The sequence below is a fragment of the Chlamydotis macqueenii genome, chromosome 18 (assembly GCF_036417535.1).
Source record: "Chlamydotis macqueenii isolate bChlMac1 chromosome 18, bChlMac1.mat, whole genome shotgun sequence".
NCBI classification, from domain to species: Eukaryota; Metazoa; Chordata; class Aves; order Otidiformes; family Otididae; genus Chlamydotis; species Chlamydotis macqueenii.
The window spans coordinates 671769-695596 of record NC_141573.1 but is presented as its reverse complement, the minus strand read 5'-3'; the positions used below and the strand labels follow the sequence as shown (position 1 = coordinate 695596).

The window sequence follows — 23828 nt, the reverse complement described above, 5'->3', positions numbered from 1 at the left end:
GGATGAGGCCGTATGGCCCAGCATGAGCACGTGTCTCCCAGGATGGGATATGTGTCCTGGGACAGGGCCATGTGTCCCGGGACAGGCTGTGTGTCCCGCGATGGGACGTGTGTCCCGGGGTCGGACAGGATGGGACGCGTGTTCCGGGGTGGGACGCGTGTGCTGGGATGCGACGTGCGCCTGCTGTGCAGACTGGGCCAGAGCCGGTGCCGGGGCTGGCGGCCGCCCCGCAGCAGGCAGCCCTCCCCTCGCGCCCCGTGCCCCGAGGGGCTGGGTGCTGCCGTGGGGCTTTGCCCCCACCGTGGGGCCGGGCCAGGGCCCTGCGCTGGCCGTGAGCGGGGCGGCTGCCCCCACCCCTGCTGCGGGGTCCGTGGGGCCGGCCCCGCGGGGACAGCGGTGCCGGTGCCCCGGAGGCGTTACCAGCCCTAAACAGCCTAAGCAGCCCCACCTGGGCCCCCACCCCTGGGGTCGGGGCTCTATTTAAGCTCAGCCCTGAGCTTTCCCTGCTGTGCTGGGGGCTGCAGCTGGGCTCTGCCTGGTCGTGGATCTGCTGCTCCGAGCCCTGACTGCTGGCTTCCCGGCTTGACCCCGGACCTGCCTCATTGCTCGGGATTTGCTGGATGGTCTGGACGGTTGGTAAACCCAGCCACCACCCCCACTCGCAGCCCGATGGGGCTGTCACTGCTCCCTGGCCCTTAGGGACCAGCTGACCCTTGCAGAGCCTGGCCCGGGTCTTCCTGGCTCTCTGGGGATGGTCTGCCCTGCCCACCAGCAGCCCGGAGCACCGTGCCAGCCCCCAGCTCTCGGGGAGCCCTGTGCTCCAGTTGGAACCTGCCCTGAGCTGCTTGGAGCTCCTGCAAGCACAAAGTGAGAGGATGCACGGGAAGTGTGAGTAGGACTCAAAGTCGTGGGGTGTTTAATGTGGTCACAAGCTGTACAGAGAGCAGGGGGCAGCATGCTGCCCCAGACCCTGCACTGCTGTGGCATCTACAAAAATACAAAGCCTGGCCAGCAGATAACCTAACCGCAGAGCGAGCAGCTGAGGGCAAAGGCCCCGCACCCAGGGCTGCCAGTGGGGAGCCAGCCCCTCCTCGGCAGCGCCCACAGCAAGCAGAGGCTGTGGTGGGGAAACTGATGGGCCTTACAGAGGGGAACTGGTTCTGCTCCCCCATGGAAGCGCTTGGGGGAAGCATCAGCTGAGTGGGTACCCAGTGCCGTGCTGCAGCACCCACGCTGCTGGGACCCAGCTCTGCAGAAGGGAACGGGGCCTTAGTGGTTTTATTGCCTTTTCTGCTGCATGCCAAGCACCCTCTGCCCTCTTCCAGGAGAAGGAGCCTGCAGAGCACGTCACAGTGTGAGTGGGGCGAGGGAGGCACACGATGCACACGTCTGCGCTGCCTCGCATCAGAGCACCGCCAGTCAAACCAGCTCACAGCCAGTGCCATGGATGCCTGTGCCCCAGCAAACCCAGCTCTGAAGTGGGTGTGGGGGGATGAGCCATGCATCACGATCACCTGGGGCGAGCGGCCGCTTCCCGGGTCGCAAAGGCAGCAGAGGCTGGAAATGGCTCCAGCTGCTCCAGGTGCATCCCATCGGCCTTGAGGAGCTGGGGGTGGGGGCATTCACACACCGGCGCAGCTGCAGGGGGTAGCGGCACGTAGAGGGGCTGACAGCCTAAGGGAGGGTGGCGTGCCTGGGGTGAGAGGGCAGCGGGAGCTCCTGGGACACCACTTCAGGGGAGGGGGAGCAGGCGCTCAGGGGTCTCCGCTGTACTTCACGAGGTGGCCGCTGAAGGTGATGTAGGTGTCGTACTCATCGCTGAAGACAGCGTTCTCGCGCTCGCCCTTGTAGAGCCGCACCCAGACCTCGTCCTGCTCCCGCAGCTCCAGCATGACGCTCTGGCTCTGCATGATGCTGCGGTCGCTCACCTGGGCGTAGAGGATCACCACCTCTGCCCCGTTGTGCATGATGTGCAGGTACGTCTCCTTCTGGTTCCAGGTGTGCACGTTGAGGCTGAAGTAGTAGATGCCGGGGACGTAGCAGTAAAACTTGCCGGTGAACATGTTGAAGTGGTCGTAGAGGTTGACAAACTCCGTGTCGAAGATGAGGGTCTGGTAGTAGTCGTTGCTGTGCAGGGGTTTCTTGCGGCCCACCGAGAAGGCGGCGTAGTGGCTCTTGCAGCGCTCCCCCGGCGCGCCCACGCTGCCCTTCTGTCCCTTGGGCCCCGTGTGGCCCCTGCTGCCGGCCACCCCTGTCTTGCCGAACTTGCCCTGCATGCCTCGCTCGCCGCGGTCCCCCTTCTCACCTGGGTGGAGCGGGAGGGACAGTTGCGCTGTCAGAGGTGGGCACCATCTCTAGAGGCAGTGCCCTGGGAGCACGGGGATGCCCTTTGCCTGGCAGAAGGGGAAGGAGGCAGCAGGGACCCCCAGCCCCGCTCCCTCCCTGGGCTCTGATGCTGCCCCCAAAGCTGCTCAGGGCCACCAGCGCAGGAGCAGCTCCTGCCCTGGGCTGTCTCCTGTGCGCTGCCGCCCTGCCTGCGCTGGACCACAGGCACCAGCCCCAGCTTCTGGCTCCCAGTATGTGCCAGACTGGCACCTCAGAGAGCTGGTGCTGGGAGCCCAGCTTTGTGCTGCTCCGGGGGAGACGCTGGCGAGCGCAGGCTGATGGTGCAGGGTGAAGTGCGGTTGCAGGCAGAGCCGCAGCGCAGGGCCCAGCCAGCCCTCACCTTTCAGGATGGTCACGTTGATCTGTGGCAGGGGCTGGTACTGGGGGTAGGAGAAGCGCGGGTCGGGCGGCTCACAGCAGCGGACGCAGTGGGGCTGTGGGGGCAGTCCCTCCTGGGCACTGCCAGCCTTCTGCTCCTGTGTGGTCCTGCAAAGTGCAACAGGGAGCTACGGGTCGGGGCTGGGGCCCTCTGTGGAGCCAGGGCTGCCCCGGCCCCTGCCGTGGGACGCCCCGGCCCTGGGGTCCCCTCACCTGGCAGCGTGGTGCTGGGACGGTGCTTCCTCGGGGTCTGTCTGCAGACGCCGCTCGGGGCTGGGGCTGGTCTGGCTCGCCGTGGGGCAGGGCAGCAGGCAGGAGAGCAGCAGGACTCCGAGCGCCCAAAGCCCCTCCATGCTGCGGCGGTGCCCTGCGAGACGCCGGGGATGGCTGAGCGGGATGGTGAGGGCTGGCAGAGCCAGGAGCTGCAGCGATGCCCCGCAGTGCGGTGCCAGCCTGACTGCGCCCCGCGCTGTCCCCCAGATGGGACCCAGTGCACCCACAGCTGCAGGCAGGGCACAGCTGTGCTTCCATCCCCAAAGGGTGCTCCTGCCACAGCCCTGCCCCGGCAGAGCCCGCGACGTGGGCACATGCATCTCTTGCAGCCGCAGGGACCCTCTGTACCTCAACAGCTGCTTTCAGCTGGGCCCTGTGCCTTGGGGACGCTGCAGTGGGTGCCTGGGGAGACCCATATCTGGGGCTGGGGGGGACTCTGGGGTCACCAGGGAGCTGGGGCTGTGCAGCCCCCAGAGCCCTGGTGTGCATGGAAGGAGGGGTTACCTGGGGGAGCTAAGGGTGGAGGGGAGCAGCAGCCTCCGGCCGACTGTCTGAGTCCTGGGCCAAGCACCGCTGCTCCTGCTCAGCCCGGCTCCCCATGGCTGTTAGCTTCACAACCAGCATCAAAGATGAAAAATCCCACAAAGGAGACAAGACCCGCTTTTCCGGAGATGTGGATGTGCGCAGCCAGCTGCCATGAGGAGAAACCTGTGGGAGCCCACATCCTGCGTGGGGCCAAAGCTAATATTTGTGGTAGCCAGTGGCACTGTGGCCCAGCCCAGGCAGCCCCGCTGCCCTTCCCTGCCTTATCACAGCCGTATCCGGCTGAGGCGTGGGGCTGGGCACACAGTACCTCGCCCCGCGGCCCCGAAGGCGCTGGGACAGCCGTGGCCAAACACGCCTGCGGCACTGCCCAGCCGCTCGGCGTCCCACAGCAGAGGGTCCGAGGCAGTGTTGGAGCATGACCGGATGGGCACAGGGCTGCGGACGCGGGCTGCCTGGTCCCGCACCCCGTGGTGCCAGCACGGGGAAGGGTGCTCGCTGGGCTCTGCCTCGGTCAGGTGCCCCCCCCCCCCCACCCCGTGAAGGGGTACGGCCTTTACCGTTCTCCCCTCCCCGTGCTGTCTGGCCATGTCCAGGATCCTGGAGTGCCTGCCCAAAGGGGTGGAGGGCCCTGCACAGCCCTGTGTCCTGGGGATGGGCCAGGCCCTGGGGAAGGTGTTTGGGGTGGAATCCTGCTGTTTTGGTGAATGCCTGCTCTCTGAGCACTGCAGTCCCTAGTCAGTGACTGGCAGGCTGTTCCTGCTGTCCCCTGAGCACGGGGGCTGGCGGGGTCCCGGGGACCTGATGGGCGTGCTCCGGCACTGGGCGCGGAGGGTGTTTGAGGCTGGGATGGATGCCTGGCTTATGAGTCACGTTCTCCGGGGTGGGAAGGGGCGGAGGGATGGGGATGAGCTCCAAAGGGCTTTCTCCCTGCTTGCACCCTCTGAGAAGGGCCCGTCCCCTCGCCTGCTTCCCGGGTGCCTGTGTCCTCGCCGTATCTCAGCCCGCGTCCCGCTGGTGTAGGGGGAGGCAGGGCTGTGGGCACTGCGTGCGGGTAGCCTGGTGCCACATCCTTTCCGCTCGTGCCCTGGCCTTGTGCCCACCGTGCTCCACTCTGCGGCGGGGGAGAAACGGGCACAGGGATACAGGCCTGAGGAATGGAGCTGCCCGGCCAGGGGCTTGGGAGCAGATTGTGACCTGGGGGAGCCTCCACCCTGCCTGGCCTCCAGCTGTGCCAGCCATGTGCTGGCAAGCGTGGCAAGCAGGCCCTGGGGGACTTGGGAAGCCCTTGGTTTTCCCTCAGCTCTGGGACCCACAGCAGGCTCAGCCCTGGGGAAAATGCAGCTTTGCAGGCAAGTGCTCCGCAGGGAGAAGAAATCCTTCACCAGGAAATCCCCGCCAAGAAAGGCAGCGTGCCTCCCAGGCTGTCGCAGGGCTGGCAATGGAGGCGAGCGTGCCTCAGAGCGTGGGTCTCGCCCTGCACCCCACCAGCACGTGGAGCGGGAGCTGCCTGCGTATGCACAGGCGTATACAGTCCTGCCGAAGGGACGCTGTTTTTCCTGTCAGGGTTGGATGCTCTCCAGGAGCGGTTTGGAGATTTAAATTCAGTGGCTGCTAAAGCCCTGGGACTGCAAGTTGAAAACATCCTGAAATGCATTCCAGGCGGTGACAAAGACCAGGAGGAGAGAGAGCAGACGCCGAGGTGGGGGATGAGGGGGCTCAGAGCAGCGGGGCAGTGCGGAAGCAGCAGGACCTGTGTGCCCACCTTGCCTTCCCCACTCAGAGTGGTAGATACAGCCCTCCCTGAGCCGCAGCAGCCGGAGCTGGGATGCCCCTGGTGTCCAGGGACGTGCTGGTGGGACGGCTTGCCCCATCTTTTTCTGCAGCAGCTGGGACAGTTGCAGAGCTGTTTGCACCCCCGGAGCAGTGCAGGCTCAGTGGGCAGCAGGGTGGGAGCTGTGGTTGAGGACTCACAGGGAGGTCACAGCCCTCCAGCTCCTGTGGCACCCGGCAGCACCATTGAGATGTTGTGCTGGGGACCCCAGCAGCCACTGCGTCCCCCACAGACATGCTAAGGGGCGGCCCAGCCCTGCTTTGACGTCCTCGTGGCACTGGCTTTTTGGGTGCAGGGCTGGGGGAGCGGCAGTGGATCTGTGGCAGGCCGAGCCCGCGCTGCAGGCTCCAGCACTGACCCTGTCCCTGCCTCTGCCCCCCGGAGCTGCTGTGGGTCGGGCTGTGCCCCCGCAGGGCCGTGAGGCTCAGCGCCGGGGTCCCCACCGCAGGCAGGGCAGGGTGCTCACCCGGAGCAGGGGGAAGGACGCGTCCCCCTCGCTGGATGTGCCCCAGGGCACCCCTGCGCCCGGCGAGGCGGGGCCGGCTCCCGGCTGAGTCCGCGCCCCTCCCGCAGCGCCCGCCGCTGGCGGCACCCGCAGGTTGGGTACCCGAGGTGCTGGTCCGCAGGCCTGCAGGGCCCCCCAAACCCGCCCCCCGCCTACCTCTGGGGCAGGGCTGCTCCTCCCGGCGCTGCCTTTCCTTCCCTAGGGCATCCCCGGTGCCGCCCTGCCAGCCCCGGGCGCGGGGCACAGCTGCCTCCCGCTCCGACCGCCGCCTCTCCTCCCTCGGCCCGGGCGGAAATGCGCTTTCGAGAAAGCAGAGGAGGCAGAGAGGAGCGAGACGGGGCGCGCAGCCCTCCCACTGCCAGATGTGAGCCCAGCGGCGCGGGCGGCCGGCGTTAACCATGTGTGCTCCCCGCACCGGGCCCGCAGCCACGGCCGGCGCTGGCCCGAGGTCGGGGAGTGGGGCTGGTGCGTGCCGGGGGCTTCACGAGAGATGGGGCCGGGGGCTGGGACCCCGGCGGCTGCGCCTGCACCCCGGGGCACGGCGCTGCCCCGCGCCGGGAGAGCCGCCGGCCGTTCCCCAGCCCCGGGAGCACCGGGCCCTGCCCCGTCCCCGGTGGGATTTTTGCGGGTGGCCGCTGGCAGCCGGACACGGACACGCGTCCCACAGCGCTGGGCAGGGTCTGGCCCCGCTCGCCGCACTTCAAGGGGTGGGGGGGGGACGGGACACGGGGCATGTCCCGGCCAGCGCTGGTGTGGCGGGAGGAGCCGCGGGCTGGGGCCAGCCTGCACCGGGGGCTGCAGCGGGACCGTGCCCACCGGGCATCCCGCAGGGCCGCCTCGGTCCCCGCACTGCGGCCGCCCCGTCGCTCTGCTCCAACCGCCCGTGCGCGGAGGGTCGGTTCCGCTCAGGACCGGCCGGGCCCGGCCCGCTCGGGGTGCAGAGCAGGCGGCGGGGCGGACTGCAGGCCCCAGCGGCCCCCGCGGCGCGGCGGGCGGGGCGCTGTGGGGCGGGCCGGCGCCGAGGCTGCTGGGAGTTGTAGTTCCCTCCGCCACGCGGCGGTTTGGCCGCTGCCGGCTGCCGTGGCGGCGCGCGGGGCCCGCCGGGAGCTGTAGGCGGCGGCGGCGGCTGCGCGCGGCGCAGGGGCAGGGGCAGGCGGGCGGCTGCGCTCGGGCGGCGCCGCGGTGAGCGGGGACACCGGGACACCGGGGGGTGCGGGACGCGGGGCTCGGGGCTCGGGCGGCGCCCTGGGACCCTACGGCCGGGCCGGGCCTGCAGCACGGGCGTCCCCGGCGGGCTGGGGCGGGAGCACGGCGGGCCCCGAGCACCCTGCTCGGGCGGGAGCAGCGGGGCTGTGCCCCGGGCGGGGGCGCGGGGGGTCCCGGGGACCCTCAAGGCCCCCCTCAGGCCGGGAGGTGCGGCGCCTTCCGGGCAGCTCGCTCGGGGAGGGGGCTCGGGGTCCCCACGGGCGCGACCAGGGGAGCCGGGGGGGTCCCCGAGTTCCTGCCCGGGGGGCCAGGGGGTCCCGTGGCGGTGTTCGGGGCTCCCCTTGGCCGTGCCCGGAGGTCGGGGGTCCCGTGGCCGTGCCCGGGGCAGGTGCGGGGGTCCCTACAGCCGCGGTGGGGGCCGGTGCGCGGGGCGGGGTCCCCGAGGGGTCCCAGCGGGACGGAGGGCCGCTCGCTCCCCGCGGGGTCCGTTCCCCGCTGCAGCGGGGCCCCGGGGCGAGCAGCCGTCCGTCGTGGGCCCAGCCGCGGCCGGGAGCACCCCCGCCTGCCCGTGCTCGGCCCCCCACGCTCAATGCAGCCTCTGTTCGCGCCCGGGGCCGCTGAAAGGCACATTGAGAGCCCTGCGGGGAGCGCGGGCCGTGCCCAGCGCCGGGCCCGGGGCCCGCTGCAGCCGTGGCCGGCCCTGGGGGACAGCCCTGGGCCAGCGGCTGGGGACCCCTCTGCCCGGGGGGGGTGTCCTTGCCCCGTGCTGCGTGGCACGGGCTGAGAGCCGGTGGCACCGGGGCAGCTTGCAGTCCCGGGGTGCTGCTTGCTCCCCGCACAGCCTGGAGCACCCGTCTGCAGGAGCCCGGGGAGCCTCCGTGTCCCCCGCGCTGCCCGGAGGGAGGTGGCAGGGAGAGGCCCTGCGGGTGGGCACGGCCCGGGGTGCGAGTCCTGCCTGGACGAGACGCCGTGACCGTGGGCAGGCCTGGCAGGGGTGTCGGGGGGCTGCTGCAACTGTAAGGCTGGGCAGGTCAGGGTGTTTGTCCCTTGGACCCAGGCGTTGTGCTTCCTGCTCAGGCGTTGGCATCCTGCTCGGGCGGAGCTGCCACGTGTCTCCCAGTGTCCCCGTGGGGCCTGGGGACACACCAGCGGGGACGGTTCCTAGGGGATACGGGAGCTGGGCCAGGCCAGCCGGCCGCTCTGGAGGCAGCAAGAGTCGCCCTCGGCACCGGACAGGAACCCCCTTCCTCCTGGGGCTCTGCGGGGACGCTGCTCAGCAGGACACCCTGACACGGGTGCCAGGGGCTCGCTCCAGGCCGGGGTGCCTGGGCACCCTGCGTGGGCTCCTGCGGACCCTGGGGCAGGTAGAGGTGCTGAGCAGGTCCCGCGTGCCTGCTGGCACATGCGGCTTGTCCTGGTCTGGGAGTGCAGAGCGGGGATGAGAAAGGGCTGGGAGTGGCTCCAGCAGCAAAGCAGCCCCCTTGGCCTGCTGGCTCTTTGCTGCACGAGGCAGCAGCACCTTCTCCTGCTGCAGGAGATGATGGGGCCCCTCACCCCTCCCTCGTGGCTGTGCCCTGCTGCCCTCTGAGCTCAGCGCAGCGCCAGGCTCCAGTTCCTGACCTGCTTCCTCCTCCCTTTGCACCAGGTTCTCCTTGCCCCCGGTCTGATGCCCGTCCCACCCTGCCATGAGTCTATGAGCCCTCTCCGGATCAGCGTGAGCGGTCTGCCTGTCCTCGCGTCCATGACCCAGGGTGCTGACCCCCGCTTCCGACTGCGCTGGAAGGCCATCGTGCTGTCGTCAGCCTGCGTGGGGTTTGTGCTGCTGCTCTTCTGCCTGCACCGGTCCTCCCCGGCACGGCCCGTCCCGCCCAATCCTCACAACTGGCAGCTCAGCCTGCAGGCAGGGGACCGCTACAATGACACCTACCCGCTGTCCCCACCCCAGAAAAACCCCGAGGGCGTGCGCTACCGCATCGGCGTCATCGCGGACCTGGACACGGAGTCCCGGGCCTCTGAGGAGCACACCTGGTTCAGTTACCTGAAGAAGGGGTACCTGGTGCTGTCGGACAGTGGGGACAGCGTGACGGTGGAGTGGGACAAAGACGAGAGCGTGCTGCAGTCCCACCTGGCTGAGAAGGGCAGGGGCATGGAGCTCTCCGAGCTGGTCGTCTTCAACGGGAAGCTGTACGCCGTGGACGACCGGACTGGAGTGGTCTACCAGATTGAGGGCAACAAGGTGGTGCCCTGGGTGATCCTTCCGGACGGGGACGGCACGGTGGGGAAAGGTGAGCACCCCGTCCTGCCCTGCAGGCTCAGAGCGGTGACGCCCTTGGCCCTTTGCGGCTCTCTGGGGTGGGGTGCACCTTTTCTGTGACCCCATAAGCCTGGCCAGGATGGGGGCAGTTCCGTCCCGGGGATCGGCTGGCTGCGTGGGGAAGGCTGTGCCCAGCGCCGGGCTGTCTGGCGTGGCATTGAGGGGAGTGGAGCCAGTCTGATGGTGGTGTGCTGGCCGAGCCCCGGCTCGTGCCCTTTTCTCCCTGCAGGCTTCAAGGCGGAGTGGCTGGCCGTGAAGGACGAGCACCTCTACGTGGGAGGACTGGGCAAGGAGTGGACCACGACGACGGGGGAGGTGGTGAACGAGAATCCCGAGTGGGTGAAGGTCGTTGGCTACAAGGGCGACGTGGGCCATGAGAACTGGGTGGCGAACTACAACGCTCTGAGGGCTGCGGCGGGGATCCAGCCCCCAGGTACTGCGCGAGGCTCCCTCCTGCCGTCCCGTCCCGCACCCGCTGCAGGCGCTGGGGCCGAGGTCTCCCTCCCCACAGTACTGGGACTGGTGTGAGACTTAAAGGACGCTGGAGGCCAGAGAGCTCCCCCTGTCCTGGTGGAGAGGCCAGAGCCTGCCCTGGCCAGTTTTCTCCCCCGTCTTTGCCACAGGAGGGTGGCTCAGCCGGCCCTGTGCCTGCCAGCCAGGCCCCTGGGCAAAGGAGGCTGTGCTGGGGTGCCCCTGCGTGGCTCTGGGAGGGACTGGGGGGGCTGCTGCACGAGCAGTGGGGCAGGAGGAGGCAGAAACGTTCGCAGTGGGGCTGTGACCTCCCTGGCCGCGGTGTCTTTTGGAGTGGGGAAGGGTCCCGCCCCAGCCTGGCGGGTGCCCTGTTTGCGCCGCGCCATCAGACGCCGCTCCCTGCCACAGGTTACCTGATCCATGAGTCGGCTTCCTGGAGCGACACCCTGCAGCGCTGGTTCTTCCTGCCGCGCCGCGCCAGCCACGAGCGATACAACGAGAAGGCGGACGAGCGGCGGGGCACCAACCTGCTGCTGAGCTCCACCCAGGACTTCGGGGATGTGACGGTGGGACATGTGGGCGAGGTGGTCCCCACCCACGGCTTCTCCTCCTTCAAGTTCATCCCGGACACGGACGACCAGATCATCGTGGCGCTGAAATCAGAAGAGGACAACGGCAAGATCGCCAGCTACATCATGGCCTTCACGCTGGACGGGCGCTTCCTCCTGCCTGAGACTAGGATCGGCAGCGTGAAATATGAGGGCATTGAGTTTATTTAACTGACTTTTGGACTGGACCGAGGGGCGAGGGCGGCCAAGGGGCGCCGGGGCAGCCCTGCCAGCGCGCTCCCAGCTCTGTACTTGGCCTTGGCGTCTCCCGTAAAGCGTTGGCTCTGCTGCAGCAGGCGTGGTGCGAGTGTTTCGGCAGTGGCACCTGGTGGCAAGGGGCTGCCACCACAGGGTGCTGCGAGCCCCAGCGCAGGAGACAGAGAGCGAAGATCCCGTGCACGGGTTCCCCGGGAATGCCCTGCACTGCAGCCCGTAGCGCCCAGCCCCTAATTGCGACAGAAACCCTCTGTGGTGAGCGGGTGGCTCTGGTGGCAGCCGGGCTCTGGGTTTGCAGCCTAAGCGCCAGCTCTGCTGCTGTGCCTCACGTCCTGCCGTGCCGCCGTGCTCCCCGGCTGGAGGAGGGGGTGTCCAGCGGGGGCACCAGGCCCATGCCGGTACCTGGGGGAGCGGGTCTGCCCCGGGCCCTGGAGCCCAGCCATGCTGGCAGCCTGTCCCGGGCCACCCTCCAGGAGAAACTCTGATCCCTGTTCCAGCACCTGACTGGGAGAGCACTGGAGATGGGACAAGCATCCCTGTGGGGAGGAGCATCCTTGAGGGTGTGATTGTGTGTGAGGGGGGTCAGGGTGACGGTTGGGGGGGGACGAGGCCACGGCAGGGCGTCACAGCCAGGGCAGGCGAGGGCCAGCTGTGGTGTGGCTGCGGGGGATTTCATCAGGCTTTTCCCCTGACGCTGTTTCCTTCCCGTTTCCCGTAAGCTGGGTGAGGTGACCGTGGTGACCGCCGGGTGACGGGCAGCCCTGGGCGCTTCCAGGGAAGTCTCACATGGGAGCAGACTGTGGCAGCGTCCCTCTGCCCCATCTCCAAGGGCCGCAGCAGTTCCCGCGGAAGAGGGAGGATTTTAGTGGCCTTGAGCACCGGCAGCTGAGGCCGGGGCCGCTCCTGGCACTGCTGTACCGGCACAGTGGCTCTGCCCGCGAGCGCAGCCCCGAAAGACACGGGGCCAGCAGCCGTGGCTGGGCGTAACACGGCCACATCCCTGCGCCTGGCCCCGCGCCGTTCCCAGCCCGCACCCCAGGAGCTGTGTGGGTTGCTGGCTGCACGTCTTCTCGCAACCCTGGCTGTGCCCGGCTCGGCCCTGGAAGCACCTCTGGATCCGGAGCTGTCAGCTCCGGGAAGAGCCGGGGCCTGGACTGAAGCTGCTGGGAGCTGGCAGGCAGCGCGGCCGTGCCTGCTCCAAGGGATGTCGAGCTCGGCGCGGGAGAGAGAGCCAGACGCACCGGCTTGGCTTCCCAGGGCCCGCAGCAGCTGGGACGCGTTCGCAGCAGCCGCAGGCTTGGCTGGCCCGGGAGCCCTCCACGGGCTCGCCAGCGGTGTTGTGAAATCGCAGCAGCAGCCTGCGCGTCCCTGGGGCCTCCTGCCCCCTCTGCAACCGCAAGGGCTGCAGCTCCTGGCCTGGCCTGCGCTCCCCCGGCTCGGCCAAGCCCCTGCCCCGGTTCGCAGGGCAGCACGGCTTCACATCAGGTGGCTGGGGCCAGCGTTTGGCTCCGCGGTGCCCCCCGGTTTGGCAGGGGAGCTGCCGGCGCAGGTCAGCCAGCGGGGTGGGGTTTCTGCGGTGCCAGGACCCTCCACAGCCCCCACGGAGCTGGGCTGCCGTCCAGGGATGGGTCCGGTGCGATGCCGGGGCGACCCCTCGGCAGCCGCGGGTGCGGGGATGCTGCTGGCGGAGGGGCCCTGTGCCCGGCGCGGGTGGGAGCAGGCAGGGCGCAGCTTGTTAAGCGGCTGCCTCGCGCTCCGGGCACAAGCCTCAGCCGACACCAACGCACGTATGGGCTCTCCGGGTGCGTCCCCGCGGCTGGGGGTCCCCGTTGCCACCGGGCCCCTCGGGCAGCTCTGCCGGCAGAGCTGCGACTGGCTGCTGTGGTTCAGGGGCTCCTTTGGCCTGGGCCCCCCGTGCCTCCCCTGCCTGCCCCGGCGCTGCCCCGCTCGGGGGGACAGAGGGGGCCTGCTCCTGCGGCAGAAGGGCTGTGGTTTGGGTGGGGGGCTCCACAGTGAGGAGAGCTGGCGGGGATGGGGGCCCTCCCGAGAGCCCAGCGGGCTGGCCCTGCTCCCCTGCGCCTGTTTACAGCGTCCGGCACCGCCGCGAGCCGAGCGAGCAGCGCATACGAGGTGGGACGTGTGTTTTTTTCATTAAGCCCAGACAATGACTCACGCCGGCGCTGGGCTGCGAGCAGACGCGCTCACCTCTGCGGGGCGGCTCTGGCCCGGGCACGCACCCGTCCCCAGCGCCGTGGGCAGAGCTGGCCTCAGCCCGTGCACGTGGCCCCTGGGGCTGAGCAGCACCCGGGGCGCGTCCCCAGCCTGCGGCGGGGGCCAGCTGGCCGTGGGCCACATCGGCCGCTCTGCATCACCTGCTCTTCACTTGGCACAGCCTCTGCCAGCCTTGCTTGCCCTCCGGCCCGGGGCTGGCAGCTCCGCAGCACGTGTCTTGGTCCTGGGGCTGTCCCTGTGGCTGTCCCTGCCGTGTGGCTCCTCCTTGTCCCGGGGCCCTCCCTGTACTGTGTCCCCCTGCGCCCCCAGACCCTCCTGCCAGCTGCCCTGCCAGCCTGCCCTGGCCCTTTTCCTAGCGAGCTGCCAGGCCCCACCTCGCCCCTCCTCGTGCAGGCAGGGCCTCAGGGGTCTGCGAGGCTGCGGGCCCGGGGCGGCGTGAGCAGCAGGACGGTCAGCCCCTGCCCTGCCACAGACGGGACGGGGCTGCCGCGTCCCTGGGCCCCCAGACCTGCAGTGCCCTCGCCCAGCAGCACCGAGGCATGCGGCAGCAGCCGGTGCCTGGGGCAGCCAGGCCTGCAGGACTCCCGGCACCTGCTGCCAGCGCGTCTGCAAGCCGCGTGCCCTGCAGCGGGGCCGGGGATCCGCAGCCCCATCTCCAGCATCCCAGCAGGATGAATGCCGTCACCTCCCACAGGCTCCCTGCGGGCTCAAGCGGGGCTCGGGCTGGGCTCGGCTGCCCGCGTTTCTGCTGTTTGTCCTCGTCCTAAAGGGCAGGCGGCTCCGACAGCTCCCTCAGCCGCGAGCGGCCGTGCCGGGGCAGCTCTGTGGCCAGAGGCTGGCTCAGGAGCAGGTTTTGTGGCCGCAGTGCTGGCTGTCCCCGCGTGCTCAGAGGCCGCGTCCCTGCCCGCTTCGCTGGGACGAAGGCACTGTGAGAGAGGTGGCGTGCGACGGCATGGGCGCTGGGTGCAGCCAGCCGGGCACGGCGAGAGCGGCGGCGCCCTGGCACCCTCCGCGGGGACACAGCCGGGACAGGGACAAGGTGGGGGTTTTGGAGATGCGCTCGAGGGCAGCGGCTGCAGGCCAAGGTCAGCGGGCGCAGGACCCCCGGGTGAGCCCAGCCGTCGGCGCGGGGCGGTGGGATGAGCTGGGCCCAGCCGGAGGGGGCGGGAGGGGGGCAACGCTGGGGCACGGGCACCGCCGCAGCCCCTCCGCGCCCCCCGCGCTGCCCTCGGCGCCCTCCCCGTCGCGGCGCGGCCCCTCCCGGGCGAGGGGGGCGGCGGGGCCGGGCCGGGCCGGGCCGGGGGAGGCGGGGAGAGGCGGGAGCAGCCGGGCTGGCCCCGCGCCAGGCAGAGGAGGAGCAGCAAATCCCCGGAGCGCGTTAAAACGCGCGGCTGAGCGGCAGCCGGGGAGGGGAGGACGGCGAACGGCTCCCGAGCAGGCGGCGGAGCAGCGCCCCGCAGCAGCGCCCCGCAACGCCGCGCAGGGGCCGCGGCTGCCGGCCCCGGACCGCCGGGCGGTGGATGCGGGTTTCCCGGGCGGGTCGCTGAGCCTGCAGCCCCCCCCCCCCCCCGGCACGATGCGCGGCGCGCTGCCCGGCCCGCTGGCCTGGCTGGCGGTGCTGCTGCTGGGCTGGGCCCGCCCGGCCGGCGCCTGCAGCTGCTCGCCCATCCACCCGCAGCAGGCCTTCTGCAACGCCGACGTAGGTGAGCGCCGCCCCGGCCCCGGCCCCGCGGGGCCCCGCCAGCTCGGCGGCGGGGGAAGGGGCGGAAAGTTGGCGCGGGGCGGCCGCGGCCCCCGGCACCTGCCCGCGGCCCCGGGGGTGTGGCGGCGGGTGCGGGTGCGGGGGCCGGGCGGGGTGTGTCCGGTCCTCCCCCGCGCGGCTCGGGTGGGGTGCGGGGAGGGGGGGGCGGGGGGGATCCTCGCGGCCGCGCCCGGCGGCGCTCCCCGCGCGGCCCCGGTGGCTCGGGTGGGCCCGGCCGCTCCCCGCCGCGCTGGAGCCGCCGTGGTACGTGGCAGCGCGGGGCGCCGGCGGCCCGGGGGGGGCCGGGGCCCTCCCAGCCGCTCGCCGGGTACCGGCCCGGTCAGCTCCCGTCTGCTCCCTGTTTCCAGGCATTTCCTCTCCCCCATCCCACTTTGTTCGGGTTGGATGCTGCTGAAAGGGAGGGCTTGGCAGCGCCGGGGTCCGGATTCCTCGTTCTATGAATAATGCCCTTATTAAATGTTAACGTATGAAACAAACAGCCCGGCCCCAGTTCCTGCCGCTCTCTGTTGCGGGGCCGTTCCCCGGCCCAGCTGGAGAGGTAACATTCCCAAACGCTTAGGCGGCCCCGGCCTCTGCACGGCCCTGCCCCGTCCCCCGCTCCCGGGCCAGGATGCTCCTGACGGATTCCCGGGCCGCCCTCGCCCCGCCAGGCCCCGCTCCCGGTGTCCCAGCCGCACGGGGCCCCTCCCGCGCCTGCTCCGTGCGCCCCGGCTCCGCTCGGCCTCGCTGCTCCGCACGCTGTGGGAGCGCCTCGGGGACGGGGAGGGTTCCAGACAAAATGGAGCACTGCATTTTCGGAGCCGCTGCTCGAGCCGGCGGCTCTGGACCGTGGGAGCCCCGCGCCTGCTCCGGGCCGTGGGGCTGCGGCTTCCCGTCACGCTCTGGCCGGGCCCAGCGCTGCGGGACACCCGTGACTCGCTGCCGTCGCGGGTGCCGACTCAGCCGTGACTCAGCTGCTGAGTCACCGTCTGTCGCTGCAGCCCCGGCTGGCTCGGCCGTCGCAGCGTGGCTGGCAGCGGTCACCTGTGGGTCCGGCTGTCCCGCTGCCCTGGGCAGCTGTCCGTCCTGCGGGCGCCCGTCCTGCCGCGGCGGCCTCCTCCTGGGCTGCGCGGCCCGCAGCGCTGGCACCTCCCGGCTCCCGGCCCAAGTCCCCCGTGTCGCTCGTCTGCGGCGGTCTCGGCTTGTGTGACCCCGGGTGGGGACAGTGCTGGGCTCGGGGGAGCAGGGTTCATCCCGGCAAGGGCTTTGCTCTGCCAGGGCTGCTCGGCCGCGGGAGATGCCCGGGTGTCGGGTGGGGATGTGGCCAGGCCGGGGGCGCAGCAGGAGACCTGGCTTCTGTTTGGTGTCCCCTGGAGCAGCGTGGGGATGCGGGGGCTGAGGGAATTGGTGCTCAGCCCTTTGGGGCACGGCGGTGGCTGTGGCCTCATGCGTCAGTGACGATGGGGGCTCGGTGTGCCGCCTGGACAGAGCGCACCGAGGATGCGTCCTCCAGCAGCGTTGTGCCAATACCAGTTGTCCCAGTGCTCGGTGCCTAGGGATGGGGCACAGGGAGCGCAGAGGTGGGGGAGGAACGGTGGGGTCTGGCGGCAGCTGGCAGGGACCAGACCGAGGGGGGGGGGGGGGCAGTCGCTGATGGGGTGGGGAAGCTGCTGGCCCCCGGGCCGCCCCGCCGAGCTCTGTCGGTGGGATCCCTTCCCGAGCGGCTGGCGCGGAGGGGCCGTGGGCTGACGGCTGGGGCTGCTGCTGATTGGGCTCCATCGCGCTCCCGTCAGAGGCCAGGATGACGCACGCGGCCATGGCAGCGCTAACCCGCAGCTCCTGCACAGGCCGGCGGGCAAGCAGGGCCTGGTGTCCAGGCGCAGCCTCTCGCCTCCCGTGGGCGCTGCCATGCGCCGGGGGAGCCCCCACGGCCTCCGCCGCTTCCCCGCTGCGGGGCTGCCATGCTCAGCTCCGTGTCCCGCCTCAGCATCCCCAAAACCGCCCTGCTGCTGCGCTGGGGCGGGGGTGCCCGCATTCACTGCTCCCGTCCGCTGCCAGGGTGCAGGCAGGCGCCTGGGGACCGGTTGCTGCGCACGGGCCAGGGTGCGGGAGCCCTCCCGGGGCAGTTTGCTGCTCCATCTCTGCCGGCCCCAGCGGGGTGGGAGCGGCCGCGGGGCTGCCCTCGCTGAGGGGATGGGTGCCGGCGCGGCAGTGCCGGGCGGGCAGCACTGGCACTGGCAGCCGGCCCCTTCGCTCAGCCGCCTGCCAGCAGCCCCGGAGAAGGGAGCTTTGTTCCCTGGCCACTCTGCCCGGCAGCGGCCTCCGCAGTCTGTGGGCACTAGCGCTTCCCAGGCAGCCACGGTGCTGGTGGGGTCCGGGGTGGGGTCCAGGGTGGGATGCCGGGGGAAGGGGCGGCCGTTCGGCACAACTCTGGCCGGGAGGAGGGTGCCTGGCCGAGGCTCCTTGCGCATGATGCCCCTGTGCCCGTGGGGCACGCGCGGGCAGGCTCAGCGCTTTCCAGCAGCTCCCGCGAGCTGGGGTGGGTGATGACAGGGTCGCCCTGGCTGCAGCTTCCCCTCCTGGCAGGGCACCGCTTCCAGACCCCATTTCCCCCTTCCCCAGGGAGAACGTGGGGCTGCAGCATCTCCCCGCTGGCTGCCCACAGTGGCTCCTCTGCGATGGCAGCTCTCTGCAGCAGGAGCCCTGCTGGGCAGCCCAAACCAGGGGGTGCAGCCCCAGGGCTGGGGCAGCCGTGCAGCGGGGCCGGGGAGGACAGCGTCCCACCATCTGGCGAGCTTAGGGAGACATCGCGGTGGGTCTGTGGCGCTGGGTGACTGCTTGCCCCCAGCTCTGCTCCTGGAGCTGCCCCGCAGCCCCAGTCTGTCCCAGTTGGTTGCGTGCTCGCAGCCCAGCCCGGGGGCTGCGGTGCAGCCGGCTGGGCCTCAGCGCCGGGCTCTTCCTCCTGGCACCGCTGCCCACCGTGGCGTGGGGACCGCTCTGCTGCGGGATGCTCTGGGCTCCTCGGCCCCAGATGGCCAGGGTGGGACGTTACCACCCCTGCCAGCTCCCCCGGGACCCCCACCGCACAGCCCGGCTCGTGCAGCAGCTTCTGTTGGAGCTGGGGGCAAACGGGCGTTTCTGCCCCTGCAGGGGCAGGAGGCAGCCGGCAGTCCCGGCACAGGGGTGAAGCCCCGTGGCTGCCGAGGTGGTGGGACCGACCCCGCTTGCAGAGGGCGGATAGGGGACCCCTGGCCTCGCAGGGGTCTGCACCCGAGGGCTCCAGGTCCTCATTCCAGGGTGGGGCCAGCACAGGAGTTGTCACGAGTGGGGCTCCCACCCTGACACTTGTCCTGCCTGGGGAATGAGCGCTTCCAGCATCGCCCTGGTCGGGCTCAGTCTTCCAGTGCCGGCGCCGCGCTGTGCCCGCCGTGCGCTCCGGGACCTGGGAGAGCCTTGGCTCAGCTTCACCGAGCCCCTGGCTCCTGCGGCCGGTGGCAGCGGTGGTCGGTGACGCAGCAGCATGGGGGCATTTGGGGAGGTCTGGCTGCCGGTCCCTGAGCACGCGGGGGTTCCCTCTGTCCCTCGGCCCCGCCGCCTCATCCCAGCGATCTCAGCCCGGCTCCCCTCCGCCGTCCCTGCGGCTCGCCCTCCTCGCCGCTCCGGTTCCTGGCGGGCGCGGAGCAGCTTGGCTGCGCTGCTGGGGTCTTGGCGGGGAAAGCGCAGCGCAGCCGTCCCCTCCACAAAGCCGCACTGTTCAGAACAAATCCGCCTAGAATTGGGCTGCATTTTTGTCAAGTGATTCATCAGCACGTGAATGGAAAAGGCTGGAGCCCACTGAACCAGTAACCGTTCCCCGCGCCTGGAGCCACGGGGCCGGCGTTGGCGCGCGGCTCTCCAGCGCGGTTGCACCCAAGTTACACGGCAGGCGGGCACGGAGCGGCGAACGCCTGGCGCGCAGGAGGATGCAGCAGGCGCTGGGTCGGGGGGTGAGGGGTGGCCCAGGCGCGCTGCTGGCACAGGGACCGAGTCCCCGCGTGCCAGGCAGAGCTCACCAGGCTGGGTGAGGGATGCCCCTTCCCCAGGGGAGGGGGGCGCAGCCGGGAAAGCCCTCGGTGCAGCGCCGGTACCGGCAAGCGTTGTGTCTGCCTGTCCCGCACCGAGCGAGCGCCCACGGTGAGCAGGGGCAGCTGTTTTGGGAGGTCTCTTCCCTGGCCCCTGCTCGTGCTGGTGGCTGCTCTCTCATTCCTGGAGTCAACTCAGCTGACACAGCGGAACCCACGTGGGGCCGTGCCCCGACCTTCAGCCGAAATAGCCCGTCCGCATGCCCCCGTGCCCCGTGGTATTTATAGAGCGCGGTCGGGTTCCCTCGCCACGCTGGGCAAAAGAAGGCAAGGTCGTCTGTGCCAGGCTGGCAGGCGGCCCCCTGCGCGTCCCTGGCTGCTCCCAGCCCAGCACCTTTCGGTGGGGGACGTGACCCGGGTCCCCAGCTCGGCTGGCGCTTACCCTCCCGCCGCCCCGGCCAAAGCGCGGCTCCCCGTTCCCCATCCTGCAGCGTCACGCGGAGCGGGGCTGGCGGGGCACCGGGGTGTCCCTGGGGGATGGCGCGGAGCCCTGCGAGCCCCTGCCCCGCAGCCAGTGCCCCCCGGCTGTGGGGGTGCTGGGCAGGAGCTGTGGCTCTGGGGCCGTGGGCGTCCCGGGCGCTGCCTGGGGTCGGCCAGGAGCTCCCGTCCCCGTGCCAGCCGAGGCGGCCAGGCAGGGCTAGGACCCGCAGGTCTCGGCGCAGGGACGCAGGCCCTGCACGCCTGAGCGGTTGTGTCCGCCGCATGTGGCTGCGACCCGCACAGCGCGGCACCAAACCAGCCGCCGTGTCCCGAGCTGGTGTGTGAGGGTGAGCTGGCCTGCCCTGCCCGCCCGGCGCCCCGCAGGTCACTGCCACGTGCCGAGCGCTCACATGCCAGCGCGTGTCCCCAGGCTCTGCTGGCAGCGGACCCTTCCACGGCAGAGCCGTCCTCGCGCCGCAGTCCCCAGGCTCCCGGGTGCCGTGGCCTTGCTGGCCCTGGGACACCCGACCTTGTCCCTCGGCACCAAGCGCTGGGACCCCCCAGAGCCGCGCGGAGCCGGGAGGGCTGCGGCTGGGCTGCGGCTGGGGAGCTCGCTGCCTCCCCTCACCGGGTCGTGTTTTTCCACTGCTCCGGCCCCCGGCATCCCGGGTTGTTTTTGCAGGCGGCAGGGGCAGGAAGCGACACCGCGCGGCCCCGGCCCAGCAGGATGTGGTTTCTGCGCCTGCACGGCGCGAGGCTCCGCGCGGCGGTGGCTGAGGTCTGGCAGGGAGTCGGCAGCCAGAGCATCGCCCCGCGGCAGCCGGGACCCCTCCGAGGTGGGACGGGGACCCTGTGCTCCGGCTGTGGGCACAGAGGCAGCCTGGCCGTAGGACCCCCGCTCCCCCCGTGTGGGGTGTGGAGGGGTTGGCCAGGGTGGTGCCGTGGGGACGCGGTCCCTGCCTCCCTCTGCACCCAAAGGTGACCCTCCACGGAGCCCCCTCTGCCCTCGTCCCCTCTGGCCCTGCCTGGCCCCTCGCCAGACTGGATTCATTGATGACAGTGGGACAAATACCGCCGAGCTCCCAGCTGGCTGCTGGCAGGTTTTGGCTGTCCCGGTGCTGTCCGGGTGACGGGCGCGCGCCCGGGCAGGGCCAGCCTGCACCCAGCTCTCCGGCAGCGGCTGGGCCGAGGCCGAGCCAGTGCTGGCCAAGGGTGACCGGTCTGGCACGGGGCTGTGCCGCGGCCGAGCTGTCCTGGGGTGGTCTTTCCTCATCACCCCCGTGGGAGCGCTGCTGCAGCGCTGCCTGTCACCGTCCCGCGCTGCCAGCGCCCCGTCCCTTCAGGGACAACGTGACAGCCAGCTTGGTGGGCAGCTGGGCGGTGGGTGCGGCGAGGGGCGCGGCGGGGTTCGCTGTGGGCAGCGCAGGCAGCCGGCCCCGCGCGAGGGCGGGAGCCGCTGTGGGGTGGGGGGCTGAGCGGGAGCGCCCGCCGGGGCAGCACCCCCGGTCCCCGGGCAGCCCTGCTGAGCTCGACGCCTCTCCATTGCAGTGATCCGGGCAAAGGCCGTCTCTGCGAAAGAGGTGGATTCGGGGAATGACATATATGGGAATCCGATCAAACGAATCCAGTACGAAATCAAGCAGATCAAGGTACCGGGGCGCGCTGGGCAGGAGACGGCGGGCGGGCAGCCTCTGCGCCGGCCGCTCACTCCTGCCCCTCCTCCCCAGATGTTTAAGGGCCCCGACAAGGACATAGAGTTCATCTACACGGCTCCGTCCACCGCCGTGTGCGGCCGGCTGCTGGACACCGGCGGGAAGAAGGAATATCTCATCGCAGGTGGGTGGGACGCTGTGTGCCCGCTCCCTGGGCGAGGGCCCCCTCCTCCTCCTCCTGCTCCCACCACCGGCCCTGGGTGGAGCCCCCGGCTCTGTCCTGGCCGCACGGCGGCCTCGGGCTGCAGCAGGGGCGGCTGGGGGACGGGGCTCTGCTCCGTGGGGTTCACCGGGGCCAGCACACGGCGGGAGGGGATGGATTGTAGCGGCCTCCAGCCCCCCGGCCTGGCTGAGCCCCGGGCGCCCCACCCGCCCCACATCGGGTCCCGGGGCACCCGGGGGACCCTCTGAGCCCGCTGTCTGGGCTCTCCGCAGGGAAGTCGGAGGGCAACGGCAAGATGCACATCACGCTCTGCGACCTGGTCTCCACCTGGGACTCGCTGAGCCCCACGCAGAAGAAGAGCCTGAACCAGCGCTACCAGATGGGCTGTGAGTGCAAGGTGAGCGCCGGCTGCCCCGCCAGCCCCGCTGCGAGATGCTGTTCCCCGTCCCTCAAGGACGATGCCGTGCAGGGGCACAGCGCGCGGCTGCGGATGCGGGAAGGGCGGCCGAGCCTCCTGCTCTCTCCAGCTGGGAAGCGAGGCCGGCCCTGGGACCCGCACCCAGTGGTGCCCCCAGTCCCCCCGCATCGCGGTGGCGTCCCCGCCGTGCCCCGCAGGGATGGGGCAGCCAGGCGTCGCCCTCCAGCGCTGGACCACCAGCCCCAGCCGCCCTGGGCCGCTGCCTCCCGTCCCGGCGAGCCCCCCTCGGGGTGGTTGGTGATGGTTCCTCTCTCTCTCTCGTGCGCAGATCTCGCGCTGCCTCTCCATCCCCTGCTTCGTCTCCTCCTCGGACGAGTGTCTCTGGACAGACTGGGCGATGGAGAAGAACAACGTGGACGGGCGGCAGGCGAAGCACTACGCTTGCATCAAGAGGAGCGACGGCTCGTGCGCCTGGTACCGCGGCATGGCCCCCCCCAAGCAAGAGTTTCTCGACATCGAGGACCCCTAAGCCAAACGAGCGCATTCCAGTAGCCAGTAGAAAAAACCTGCGAGATGTTAGACTGGTCCACGCTGACATCAGTTCCTGGAGACAGCATGAAAATCCGCTCGCCCGCGGGGGTGCCCGGGCCGCAGCGCCTGCCACGCGCGTGTGGGGGGCGGGGACGGGGACCCGCTCTGTCGCAGGCACCCGGCAGCCCGTGGCTGGGCCGGGCGTTCCTGCGCTGGTGGCGGGGCTGAGCGGGGCACGGGGACACCCCCCCGCTCAGCCCTGGTGCCCCGGCAGCTGTGAAGGAATCAAACCCTCGTGAGTGGCGGGAGCTGCCCCGTCTGTGTAGCAGGTCTACCAGTGCCCCCGCCACGGGGGCCGCCCCGGCAGCTCCCGCCAGACAGCCCTCCCCACCGCAGCGTCCCCCCGCCGCAGCGCCGGGGACCTGCTGTCCCCCTCTCCACCCTCCGCCCGTCCCTCCCCTGGGGTGCAGGGTACAGCCCTCCGGGCAGGGGCTCCGGGGGGCTTTACCACACGGCAGAGCCCCCGGCTGCGTGCGAGGGGCTTTCCTGGGGCCCGACAGCTCCTCAGCTGCCTCGTCCTGAGAGCCGGAAGGGCACGTTAACGTGGCTGGGGTGACCCCCGCACGCAGCCGGGCGCTGCTGCCCCGCTCTCCCCACGGTGACCTGGAGGTGAGCGCAGGGTTCACCCCCTGCCCCAGCACCGTGGCGGGGTCCTTTCCCCCTGCTCCGGCAGCGCGGGCGCGGGGCGTTCATCATCGCCTCGTGCAGCCGCCGGCTGCGCCGCGGCCTTGGCAGCGCTGCGGCATCGCGGCCGGCTGAGCTCCACGCTCTGCGGCGGCGGGGACGGAGCCCGGCACCCGGCCGGGCGCAGGCGGCCGCGCAGCCGCGGGAGCACCCGTCCCGTCCGGTGAGCCCTCCCGCGCACCACGGGCCCCGCTTTCTCTGAGCCATTCCCGCGTCGCAGCGGCGCCGGCGCGCGCGCCCGCCAGCCCTTCCCGCAGCCTTGGGCGCGTGCCGGCCCCGCTCCGGGGCGTTTTCATGCTGTGCGTCCCCGCAAGGTTTAAGATGTCGTACTGGACCAGTCTGGGCAATTTCAACATATTAAAGAGAAAAATTAAACAGAAGGAAAAAGGAAAAAAAAACCCCAACCTCTACTCAGTCCCATATACGACGCCCGTTCGCTTACTGTATGGTTATATCATATGTGCCATTTACTCCTGCCTGCTGGTAGTGTCTGTGCGTTAATATTGCCACTCTTTGCCACCGGCTCCATGTCCCTGTGCTCTGATTTCTGTCCTCGGCCGCCGCCGCGCTCCGGCTGCGCGCGGGGCTCCCGGGCACGGCAGGGCAGGGCGGGGCGCGGCGGCGGCTCGGCCGGGGAGAGGGGGGGGTCCCCGGTGCTAACGGGGTGGGGGGGGGTGCGGGGCCGCGCCCCAACGCTCCGGTAGCGGCGGCCGCGGGGCCCGAACGGAACGGGCCCGCGGCGGGGCCCCGCGCGCCTGCGCGCAACGACGCGCCACCGGCCCGACGGGCCCCGCCACCGCAGGCCCCGCCCCGTCGCCATTGCAGCCAGCGCGCAAGCGCGGCCTCGCCCTCGGTCGGCTGCGGGCCGCGGCGCGGGGCCGGTGGGCGGGGCGGCGAGCGGGCGCGGAAGGAGCGCGTGCGGGCGGCGGGCGTCTCCGCTCCCAGGCCGCTGCACGTGCGCGCGGCGGCGGGGACCCGGATGGTGAGTGCGGCGGGGCCGGGGCCGGGGCCGG

The 23828-nt window shown here is 71.2% G+C and overlaps 3 protein-coding genes across 4 annotated transcripts; 2 read left to right on the top strand and 1 right to left on the bottom strand.

Moving 5' to 3' along the window:
* Positions 1 to 893: 893 nt before the first annotated feature.
* Positions 894 to 6420, bottom strand: C1QTNF1 (C1q and TNF related 1). Its single transcript, XM_086762730.1, has 4 exons — positions 6075 to 6420; positions 2977 to 3130; positions 2726 to 2871; positions 894 to 2305 (listed from the first exon to the last, which is right to left on the bottom strand). Exons 1-4 carry the CDS (start codon positions 6316 to 6318, stop codon positions 1755 to 1757), a joined length of 1095 nt encoding a protein of 364 aa, XP_086618856.1. The 5' UTR covers positions 6319 to 6420; the 3' UTR covers positions 894 to 1754.
* A 561-nt stretch (positions 6421 to 6981) lies between these two features.
* Positions 6982 to 10809, top strand: CANT1 (calcium activated nucleotidase 1). 2 transcript variants are annotated; one of them, XM_086762719.1, is made up of 4 exons: positions 6982 to 7100; positions 8770 to 9409; positions 9668 to 9871; positions 10318 to 10809. In XM_086762719.1, exons 2-4 carry the CDS (start codon positions 8791 to 8793, stop codon positions 10686 to 10688), a joined length of 1194 nt encoding a protein of 397 aa, XP_086618845.1. In that variant the 5' UTR covers positions 6982 to 7100; positions 8770 to 8790; the 3' UTR covers positions 10689 to 10809. The 2 variants fall into 2 exon arrangements, with proteins under 2 accessions (XP_086618845.1, XP_086618846.1); XM_086762720.1 differs by lacking the exon at positions 6982 to 7100 and adding an exon at positions 8400 to 8419.
* A 3586-nt stretch (positions 10810 to 14395) lies between these two features.
* On the top strand, positions 14396 to 23339 carry TIMP2 (TIMP metallopeptidase inhibitor 2). The gene is made up of 5 exons (XM_086762733.1): positions 14396 to 14668; positions 20796 to 20896; positions 20975 to 21083; positions 21395 to 21519; positions 21869 to 23339. Exons 1-5 carry the CDS (start codon positions 14542 to 14544, stop codon positions 22067 to 22069), a joined length of 663 nt encoding a protein of 220 aa, XP_086618859.1. The 5' UTR covers positions 14396 to 14541; the 3' UTR covers positions 22070 to 23339.
* The last annotated feature ends 489 nt before the right edge of the window (positions 23340 to 23828 follow it).

Bases quoted from the DNA above. Each gene is read 5' to 3' on its own strand.
- C1QTNF1 (XM_086762730.1), bottom strand. From the start codon at position 6,318: ATGGTTAACGCCGGCCGCCCGCGCCGCTGGGCTCACATCTGGCAGTGG. The intron at 3,131-6,074 runs GTAGGCGGGGGG...GGCGTCTCGCAG, and splicing joins GGAGCAGCCCTGCCCCAGAG to GGCACCGCCGCAGCATGGAG. The intron at 2,872-2,976 runs GTGAGGGGACCC...TGCACTTTGCAG, and splicing joins TCCCAGCACCACGCTGCCAG to GACCACACAGGAGCAGAAGG.
- CANT1 (XM_086762719.1), top strand. From the start codon at position 8,791: ATGCCCGTCCCACCCTGCCATGAGTCTATGAGCCCTCTCCGGATCAGC. The intron at 9,410-9,667 runs GTGAGCACCCCG...TTCTCCCTGCAG, and splicing joins GGACGGCACGGTGGGGAAAG to GCTTCAAGGCGGAGTGGCTG. The intron at 9,872-10,317 runs GTACTGCGCGAG...TCCCTGCCACAG, and splicing joins GGCGGGGATCCAGCCCCCAG to GTTACCTGATCCATGAGTCG.
- TIMP2 (XM_086762733.1), top strand. From the start codon at position 14,542: ATGCGCGGCGCGCTGCCCGGCCCGCTGGCCTGGCTGGCGGTGCTGCTG. The intron at 14,669-20,795 runs GTGAGCGCCGCC...TCTCCATTGCAG, and splicing joins CTTCTGCAACGCCGACGTAG to TGATCCGGGCAAAGGCCGTC. The intron at 21,084-21,394 runs GTGGGTGGGACG...GGCTCTCCGCAG, and splicing joins GAAGGAATATCTCATCGCAG to GGAAGTCGGAGGGCAACGGC.